Source organism: Pyrus communis, chromosome 9 (genome assembly GCF_041283825.1).
Source record: "Pyrus communis isolate YQ-2024b chromosome 9, ASM4128382v1, whole genome shotgun sequence".
NCBI classification, from domain to species: domain Eukaryota; kingdom Viridiplantae; phylum Streptophyta; class Magnoliopsida; order Rosales; family Rosaceae; genus Pyrus; species Pyrus communis.
The window spans coordinates 16,911,756-16,922,354 of record NC_142573.1 but is presented as its reverse complement, the minus strand read 5'-3'; the positions used below and the strand labels follow the sequence as shown (position 1 = coordinate 16,922,354).

Genomic DNA, 10,599 nt, shown 5'->3' with positions numbered 1-10,599 from the left:
ACAACGAGGAAGAGAAGAGTGCCTAAACGTTCATACAATTCAAGTTTGAGTTGTTGGAATGTTTAGGTGTTTCTTTGATTTCAATGTTTAAATTCAATTCTCTTTGTTTTGTAATGGAAGAGAAGAGTGCCTAAACGTTCATACAATTCAAGTTTGAGTTGTTGGAATGTTTATGTGTTTCTTTGATTTCAAAGTTATGAGGAACTAAACCCCCTTTAGCTAGGGGGTGATTCGAAACTATGTTTATGCTTGCAATATGAATTGATTACCTTTGGTTGGAATTTCATAAGTTGTGAATTCAATTTGTTTAACCGTTTGATTGATAACTTATTTATGTATGTTTATTGAGAATGCGCGCTTAATTTTCATGCATGAATATGACGCTAGAATATAAGTGAGTTTCACCTAATCGTTATGAACTTATATTCACAAGTAGTGGAGGTTGCTTATAAACAATCGCGTTGAATGAATTCTTGGCACGAGTTTCATGCTCATCATAGTAACGAATCCCTCGTCAACATTTATAGTTTTCATAATACTTAATGATCTTTGATTGTATCTTTATTGTGCTTTTCACGTAAAGGACTTTTGGAGAATGTTGTGAATTGCGTTGCGCAAACCCATCCAATTCATTAACTTAAGGAAAACTTGACGGTTAATTTAAGCGGACCTAATTAACCCGGAGTGTTGAGTTTCATAATTTATCGAAAGACCAACTGAGAATCAATTTTGTATGCAAGTGTAACATGTGTGGAGAAGAACCCCTTGGCTATTCCATCATCCATATTTCCATCACATTCATATTTACGTTTTGCCCTTAATTATAATCTTTCCATTTAATTTAATCTCGCCCAAACACATTTCCCCCATATTTCGTTGAGTCTTAATCATTCATATTTGTTTTATTTTTGTGTTTTTAAGTATTTGAAGTCGTGTGTACTTGTTTTGCGATTTTGTTAAGAAAGTTAAGTGTTTTAAAAGTTAGTTTCATTTATTTGAGTCAAGTGTTTAGCACCCCTAGTTAATCCCCGATTAGAACGATCCCTACTTACATCATTACTACAATTGTCACAAATAGGGTTTAATTTGTGTGCGTATAATTCTCGCATCATGTAGTAAGAAGGATGAAGGAATAACCAAAGGGGTGATAAGATGATTAGCTAAAAATCCCCCTATGGTGGCTGGCCCTTTGAGTGTTAGAAAGAGTTATTTTCTTTTCTCTTTTGTTGTTTTGAACACACAAAAACCCCTTTTGAAACTTTCATTATAAAGTTCCTTTTATAACATAAAGAAACAAGTCAACAATTGACCTTCTCTCTCCCTCTCTTTGGCCGGCCTTCTTAGTGTTGTTTGGGCCTTGGGCTTTTATTATTTCAAGTCATCCAATGCTTGAATAAAAGCCCAATGGGCCCAATTAAACCCGAACATTTCTTTAAGCCCAAAACGATCTTTTATCGCTTTTATGATTTCTTTAGACTTTCTAAATTAATCACAACACTTAATTAATCCAATTAATTATTTCCATCATCCATTAGTTACTCACTACAAGAGTGTATTGGTGAACAATCTTTTAGGTTCTAATTAGCAAGGCAGTGAGGTGATTGGCACCAATCCAATTGATTATATTTAATCCATCCACTTAGTGAATTAAAACTTACTTTTAATTCACCTTCTTCTTTGATGACTGCATTTAATCATCTAGAAGAACTCACAAGCCATGAGTGACATCTAAACATATATCATGGCTACCCAAGCTAATGTAGAAGTTCATTCGGAGAACCTATTCAGTTGGAATTACAATGTAATTTGATCCTTCTCTAAAACAATACTCTCAATCACATCACTAGGGTATGGATATACTATGTCAAACCCCTAATGTGATTATGCATTCTTATATGATTCAATTGAGTCGCATAGGAAAGCTTTCCTTTATTACGCTCGAGACTTCGGCCGAAGATTCCCGAATCATATCTCAGAGTATTCTTCCTCTCATAACGAGGATCAGAGATCCCTTGTTGATCATTCACATGCCTACTTGTTTAGATAACTTGACCCCAACAATGCCGTGGACACTCCAATGGAATGTCGTTTGACATGATCAAAGATCAAGGACCTAACCATTAGACATCTATGATGTCTCAGGTCAAAGGATTACTTACATTATTCCAAACTTCAAAGTTACTTGCTTGACATGTGAGTAGACCTCCATGCAAGTACTCTCGTTCGATTGTGTTCAGTGAACTCATTCCCTTAATGAGCACCTACATACTTGTCTTAGTGTCACTACACGAATGGGATGAGACTTTCCATCCTTCCATTTGAAGCGGACATAGTATGTACCAGTCTATGCATTGTCAGTATCCCTCCGACAATCCTATGACCATGAACCTTTTTGGACATGATGGTTATGAGAAGAAGGTCTCTGTAGTCTAACATCATTAGATTACTTCTTTCATCAATCCATTGTCCATGGATTCATTATTTAGGACATATTTTGTTCATTGAGATAGTCCTAATTAGTATCTTTGCCTTCCGATGTATAAGAGTCATATATACATCAATTCATTGTCCTGAAAGGTTTCTTCCAAAGATTGAATTTCAGGGCATATTTCCAACAGATGGTGCGTGGATCCTCCTTCGCGAGGTATTCGGTCTACAATGCATCATGGATGTGTGTTCGAATGAAGATCATATCAGTAGCTTTCTCAGCGTCATTGACGGGTTCATCGTCGATTGGTTCCTAGATTGTGTCTCTAATACCCTCTGCGGTAAGATGAAGCTTCACATTTTGAACCCACCTCAGGTAGTTTCTTCCAAATACTTCTAGAGCAGGGAAATTGAGCATCTTCAAGTTCAACATGTCCTTAAAACAGAGGGTACAAAAACATGGTTAGTCATATGGAAAGCCATAGACATAACCGCAGAACATTCGAGTTGTATAGACATGGTTTTATTTAAGCATGAAAGCTACATGTTTCATGTGGTAAGTTTTGAATGAAAACTTTGGGTTTCAAAGGCACTAAAAATGAAACTACAAGTTCAATTTAGTTTTATGAATGATTAGTTCATAAAGGAGAGGTTCCTACAAGAATACAGAATGCAATATGCTGATTGAAGTGTAATGGATTTGAGTTTCTTTGGGAACTCAAGTATGAGAGCTTCGGGACAACGAAAGGATGTCAACGGTTCAAAGTATAAAAATAAATTATTGAATCGTTAATGTCTAACAGTGATCTTCAGGTCAATAATTTTGGATTAATTATTAGATTAATGGACTGCTGGTCACTTTTAATTAATTCAATAGATTAGGACCAAATGGGATCGATTGTGGAAGCAAAATAATGATAGAGGGTCATATTAGCTTCGGTTAGTGATAAGCCAAGTGATGATTAAATTAGAATTAATTATAGTAAATCAAAGTACAAAATATTTGGGCATGATTTAGAATGCGAGGATGCCAAAAATTGGCATTGGATTGAAAAAATAATGCGGCCCAGCCAAAAGTGAGCTCGTTGCGATGTAAGGACAGGCCTTGCAGCACGGCTGCTGATCATTGGGTTGTGGGAGGGTTGCAGGCCTCTGGGCCATGTGGTATGGGTGAGCATAACAGCAAAAGGTACTAGTTTGGGCCAAAAACAAGGCACAAGGCAAGCCCAGCTTAAGGCTGGCTTGCAGTTTGGTGTAGAAAGGCCAAGCCAAGGCTGGCTCTCTAGTTTTGGGGTCGGGGCAGGTCAAGCCTAGTAGTGCAAAGGCTACTAGCAAGTTGGGACGAGGGGTTGCGAAGCCCAGCAAGCAACATGGGCTTGCTGCAGGCAGGCTTGTGGCACAGGACAAAGCCCAACAGCATAAGGTTGTTGGTAGGTTGGGCTGGGGACACGTAGATGAGTCTAAGAAGAGCTCCAGGCCTTCTTAGGAGTTAGGCTAGGCTGCAAGCCCCTGTAACCCTACCAGGCCGAAGGCCTAGCATGTCCGTATAAGCGCAACAATGCCTAAAGGGCAGCTACCATAGTCCAGGCGTCAAGACGACGTCGTTCTGGTGGTGTGCTCCACGTGGCTGGGCTACAGGCCAACTACGGTGGTCGGCGATGGTGCCAGCGGTAGCGCGGTAATGGTGCCAACGGTAACACGGCGACGAGCTGCAACCATGCCACATAATTCCCTGATTTTTTTTTTCTTTTGTTTTTTTCCGACATTTCTAGGGTTTGTGAAAAACCCAGATTGCTTCTAATTTATTTACATGTTTTGACTCACAAATTTCACATAGCAAAATAATAATTGCGTAATGAATGAAACGTGTGTATATATTGACAAATATATATGTGTATATATATATATATATATGTATATGTATATATATATATATATATTGACAAATATATGAATCATATACAATATATATATATATATATATATATATATATATATATATCAGAAGGAAAATATAAATATAAGGGGTTCGTGCATCATAGGAAATGTTTTCATACTTCGCGGACGTCACAAATATCTTACTTTATTTTAAGCGTATCTGATTAACAAAAAACATATAAAAGCCTTTGAATTTTGTAGACGAAAGCCTCCTCCTATGCTTCAGTTTCTTAACTTCTGGCAAGAACGTGTTGATAATGTATTGTAGGCCTAATTGACTGAACAACTATAAGGAATAGAGAGGGGGTGGCCAACGACAATAAGAAAGAGAAGAGAGATATTTAATTGTGAGGTGTGTGTTTTATTTCACCCCATTGTGCTTTTAATAGTGTTATGATAGGTTAAATCTTTACCCTAATATGATTACAACTCTATTAGGATAAAATATCTACTAAAGGGAATATTCAAATATATCTCTAGATAGACTAGGATTTACACAATTACATTCCTATTCTAAATATGACTGCAACAATAGACTAATTTTGTAGATGATATTTGTCAACCAAGTGATGTGCCACAAATAATAAATAAGAACGTTAATGAACACTTTAATAATCCAATTATCGACAACTACGTCATATCGTTTACAAAATATAGTTTAAATTGATAATCTTCCTAACATCACCCTATGTAATATTTGCTACATCATTTTGCTGATATGGCACATTCCTATTGGTTCAAATCTTTAAATTGAAAGTACTTTGAACAAAAATAACTTGAAAAAGAATTGAAAAGGAGCAAAAAGAATAAAAGAAACGGCTTATTTTGGACGCGAAGAAACGGTCCTTTTAGCCCGATCTGTTGCAGTAGCTCCATCGGACAAGCAAATTGAGAAGAAGACGACGAAGGAGGTAAAGGGCAAAAGAGAGAGAAGAAATGGGTTGGATCGGTGAGAGCGTGGACTCCATCAAATCCCTTCAGATCCGGCAGGTCCTCACCCAGGCTATCAGTCTCGGTTCGTCAACCCTTAAACCCTCGCTCTCACTCGCCAATTTTCTCGTTTTGGGTCTTATCAGTCGGTATTCATACTTTCTTTTATCTGCTTGGTGATGAGAAAATGTGGGTCGCAATCATAATGTGATGTTTCCAACGTTTACCTCTTATTTGTTTTGTCTTCTGGGGTTTAGGTGAGTAAAGCGTGACACTTTACCGAGATTATTCATAATTAAATGGTATTTACTTAATAATCAATTGTGGGAATGCAGTATTTGTGGGTTTTATTGATTACCCAATGCCAATTGTGTAGAAATTTTGCCAATTATTTTGTGGTTTTTTCTATTCTTTTCTATTAATTTTTATGTCTAAATTTTTATGACTTAGTAGCTTATATCCGAAATTCTTCCTCCGTTATTTCAATTGGATTTTGGAAGAGTGATCAGTTGTTATCGTTTCATTACTTTTCAGCAAATGCATTACTGGGGTTTTTATTTTTGTGATTTCTGTTTCAGGTATGATTGTTACATCTGCGCTTATAATATGGAAGGCTTTAATGTGTGTCACCGGCAGTGAGTCTCCTGTAGTTGTTGTTTTGTCTGGAAGTATGGAACCTGGTTTCAAGAGGGTGAGATAGTATAATGCTTAATGTTTCAATGCTTTGCTACCATAATATATTTTTATCATGGTAGTTTTATCACGCCTTCTGATTTTTTATGTCTAGTTATTAGTTTAGTACTTTTGTAATTGATTTATATGCTGAGCAACTCTTATCATTAAAAGGGTTGTGCATGTTGGTGGTGTACTATATTAAAAGTAGGGAGAACAAAATTTCTTCGTTCTCTTATTTTATTGTACCTATCTTTGAGGAAGCTATCGATGGTACTCCTCTTCATTGTACCTGGATTCATCTTTTTCGCGATGTGTTTTACCAATCTATATCTATATTACTTATGTTACCACTTAATTTGTTTGCGTAGCTAAAGATAAGAACTGATACGCATTGCAGGGGGACATTTTATTCTTGCACATGAGTAAAGAACCCATTCGTGCAGGAGAAATTGTTGTTTTTAATATTGATGTAAGTTCCTTTGATTGTTTTTGTTTTTTTTTTTTGCCTCACTCTGTTTTATTGTAATTACAGCTTTTTATGCCTAGTTAGTCTCATGCTTGTTTGAGCATTCATTCTGATTTCTTTCCTAGCTATATTGACTCATTGCCATTTCATTTTGGGACTTAATTTTGTTGTCGAGGTGCAATAATGATAGAGAATATACTATTAAGGTTCTACTTCACAATGAATTTTGATGTTGTTCTGCCTCATCTGTTTATGAATGACGATGACTTTCCAAATACTCACATCCTTTTCATTCAAATAAAACACTAAAAATCCATCATCTGGCATGTAAACCATCTGCTGCTTGTTTTCCAGTTTTGTTAGCATGCACTAAACTTTAGTTTTTGAACTTTGCTTATGCAACAAGAAAAGTTAGCATGTAAAAACCAAGGTTCTAAAACACGCTAGGCATTAGTCAAGTGGTGGGCTGGAGCCTAGGTGCTAGGCGGGGTCTAGGCGGATTTAAGTAAACTTATTATATATTGTTTAAATAAGTGTCTGTTTATACTTAAAAAAAAATACATAATTGTATTAGGATACTTAGGATACATAAATTGAAAAATAGAATGACATATAAATTAGAAAGTATTAGAGCATATTGAAAACATGGGGAACCAGAATATACTGAGTGTTCATTCAATTATTCAACAAGTCTCTTACAATTTATTAAAAAAATTAAATGCAAAATGAAAGTTATCTATTTTTTGTCTAAGTGACAGTCGCGAACTAATAGGGTGCCTAGGTGGGTGTAGGCGGGCTAGAAGCACTTTCTTAATTTTTAAATGCCTAGGGATTAATCAGAGCGGTGGCCGGTCATCTAGGGCCTAGGCAGGGTGATGGTCAGTAGCCTAGCGCCTAAGAGAGCTCTAGATGGCGGTAGGCTGGGATTTTTAGAACAGTGGTAAAAACATAACATTGCAGCTATGGAGTTCTGAGGGCCTGTGAGAGCTTTAAGTATTTGTATAAGGGGCAGAAAATTTTCAATTTTGGTCACAAGCGCAAATTTTGGAATTTTCTTATTTTAAACAATTTTGATCCCAACATTTTAACTGTGAATATTGCAGTTTTCTCTTCCATTTGTTTGTAAGTACATGTATGTATATCACTAACACAATTTCTTATTGTTTCTTAAGCATGTGTGTTATCAATTAACCTAAGATAGAAAACAATGGAGTTTCTCTATTTAATGGTATTGTTTTCCCCTTTTTCAAGAAGCAAATACTAATATGTTCTACTTTTCTCTGTCTATTTTCTTCAGGGCCGTGAAATTCCAATTGTCCATCGCGTCATTAAGGTAAGGGATACACTTTTTGACATTGCTAAATCATGTTGACTTTTGGATTTTGAAATAAGAGGTGTCGTACGTTTGAGTTCGTGAATGGAATAATGAATTTAGCTGAAAATATAGAACTCGAATTAAATTTTGAGGATTTGGTTTAGGCATTTTCTTCTTACATTTTATTTATCTACATCACAAGGAAACATTTTTTACAATCAAAAGCATCAAAATTAAACTAACAGATCAGGCTATTACTTTGCCACATTGTACTTTAAATGATAGCCATAATATCAGTCTTTTCATTTCATACACCTTGGACCTAATTACCTTCGTTGAAGATTATTCTATAAGAAGTTGAGATTTTCTGCAAAAGGGCCAACCAAATAACAAGCAAGGTTCACATACACACCTGATGTAGATTTAGTTTATTAGATGCTTCCAGATCAACCCCCCTTGTTTTTCCCACAATCAGCTGACTACAGCCATCTGCAGTCCTGTGAACAGTGCTGATCAATCGTTTTTGCAGGTTCATGAACGAAAAGATACAGGAGAAGTTGACGTCCTAACAAAAGGTGCCAATTTCTTGAATATATGTAAATACTTGTTATGTGTGATGTAATCCTTGAAAGTCTTGATGCATAAATCTCGTTGAAGATGCATCACAATTCATGTTGTTTTTAACCTCAGTTCTTCTGCTGTTTCAAAACATGTTGTCTTTTATGTGTGTTGCTGCACTTCTTTTTTACTCAAATGTTCACCGTCTATATTGTTGTTTCCTCAGGAGATAACAATTATGGGGATGACAGGCTTCTGTATGCTCAGGGTCAGCTGTGGCTACAACGGCATCATATCATGGGCAGAGCTGTAGGGTAAGAACTTTTTGCCTCCGTTTTATGGAACATGGGTAAACTATCATATTTTGCAGCTGGAAGTCATAGTCTTGAAGCTTAATTGCTTCGTTCACTGTTTTCACAATAAACCATACCTGTTCTTTTTTCCCCTTCTTAAAAGGAAAATAGAAGTCAAGTGATTATCATTTTCATGCTGATCCCAATTTTATTCAATTTGTCATCATTTTCAGGTTTTTACCTTATGTTGGCTGGGTGACAATTATCATGACTGAAAAACCTATTATTAAGGTTTGTTTCTCCTCCGAAAATGGTCTTATTAAACATGCAGAGACATGAATGATGTTATTTAATTTACGAACTAATCCTTTCTGTTTCTTTGTTCAGTATATTCTAATTGGCGCGTTGGGGTTGCTTGTTATAACATCAAAGGACTAAATGAAGTAAACTCCGGGGGTCTTGAATCTGCTAAATTTCTTAATTGTATGAGACAATTTTACCTGATAGATTACAGCAGAATAGTTGGTTAATGTTATTAACATCTATTTTAAGTTTCTCCCTTCCTGAACTAAAACTTGGCTTTGCGTAATTTTTCGGTAAAATTGTAGAGTCATTAAGTGATGATACTAATCCACAATGGTTAAAGACGTGCAATTTTAGTAATATCACATGACGGTGTTCCAATTTTCCAATCTATTTTATAACGTATACAATGCTATCAAGTATCCACTTGTCCTCCAACCTAAAATGGATTAGGTACCAGCAATCTGATAAGCTTTTTCATATCTTGAAAAATGATTTCTGCGCACCTTTTTATCCTTTTGCACGTCTATGTGTTATTTTTGTCATTGATTCTCCTCGCATGATACTTCTTTTATGCAACGAAGATATGTGAAAATGGATGGACGATGACAAAGTTGTTGGTGCTTAGGAGTCTTTAGAGTGTGTTTTGGCAAATTGTTAAGAGACTATTCCTTAACCATGTACCACGGTATTAGAGTAGTCTTCTTCGAGGACCATGACACGGTTCCTGAGCTCATCATAAATAAATATCCTGAAGTGCCTTTTTTTTTTTTTTTTTTTTTTTTTTTTATTATATATATATTTTTTTTGTCGTCTTAATCTCCTGCATAATCACCATTTGTATAAGAAATTAGTTCCTCATTTCCTCCCTTCTTATAGGACAACTCAAGAATAATTGTACCTTTCAAATACCTCAGCACCATTTTTACTACCTGTAATTAAAGTTCGGTAGGACTTTCCATCTATCTGTTGGTCACTATGAACATCATATCAAGTCGAGTGGCAGTCAAGTACATTAGACCTCCCACAATCTGTTTATAAAGAGTGCTGGCTATTCTTACTCCATCTTCATCTTTTACAAGCTTGAAATCAAGAACAATGGGATTGTGAACTCGATTGCATTAGTCCATATTGAACCTCTCCAACACCTCTTGAGCATATTTCTTCTAACTGATAAAGATGCCATGCATGTAAACAAGAAAATTTTGTATCGAATGAAACAAGAACACGTGTACAAAGTACATAGGTATTGATTTGAATTTGTAGGTTACAATCTCTGTTTACAATTTTCCTCTGATTCAGTCTTCAAATTTGATGTAGATGTGTAGGTTGTCGATTCAAGGGTTGCAATAACTTGATCTTGGACGAACAATTGAACAATTGCTTCAAGTTTTGAGCTTGAAACAATGCGTGGATGGTCTTCACCTCAGGTTTAGGGCTACAGCATGTTGATGTAGAATTTCGTTGATTCAAGGGTCTTGGCGACTTGATCTTGAAACAAACGTCGTTGCAAGTTTTGAGCTTGCAACAAAGTCTTGAAGGAATCGGCACAAATGCTTGTTGATTCTTCAAGGGAGTGCTTCGGCTTTGGTTGAAAGAAAGCTTCGGCCTTGGTTGTGCGTTCTTTGAAGAGAGTTTTGGCAGCATATTAGTCTTCAAAGATTTGGCAAAGGTTCTCCTTTTGTGAGAATTTC

At 36.0% G+C, this 10,599-nt stretch overlaps 1 protein-coding gene across 2 annotated transcripts; it reads left to right on the top strand.

The window, feature by feature from the left end:
- The first annotated feature begins 5,169 nt into the window (after positions 1 to 5,169).
- LOC137739866 (uncharacterized) lies at positions 5,170 to 9,176 on the top strand. 2 transcript variants are annotated; one of them, XM_068479595.2, is made up of 8 exons: positions 5,172 to 5,380; positions 5,874 to 5,986; positions 6,368 to 6,439; positions 7,734 to 7,769; positions 8,281 to 8,326; positions 8,536 to 8,623; positions 8,836 to 8,893; positions 8,990 to 9,176. In XM_068479595.2, the coding sequence occupies exons 1-8, from the start codon at positions 5,302 to 5,304 to the stop codon at positions 9,038 to 9,040; spliced, it is 543 nt and encodes a 180-aa protein (XP_068335696.1). In that variant the 5' UTR covers positions 5,172 to 5,301; the 3' UTR covers positions 9,041 to 9,176. The 2 variants fall into 2 exon arrangements, with proteins under 2 accessions (XP_088556906.1, XP_068335696.1); XM_088700780.1 differs by lacking the exon at positions 6,368 to 6,439 and having other exon boundaries at positions 5,170 to 5,380.
- Positions 9,177 to 10,599: the final 1,423 nt, after the last annotated feature.

Coding starts and splice junctions, on each gene's coding strand:
- LOC137739866 (XM_068479595.2), top strand. CDS start 5,302: ATGGGTTGGATCGGTGAGAGCGTGGACTCCATCAAATCCCTTCAGATC. Junction 7,770..8,280: donor TTGTCCATCGCGTCATTAAG/GTAAGGGATACA, acceptor TCGTTTTTGCAG/GTTCATGAACGAAAAGATAC. Junction 8,624..8,835: donor ATCATGGGCAGAGCTGTAGG/GTAAGAACTTTT, acceptor CATCATTTTCAG/GTTTTTACCTTATGTTGGCT.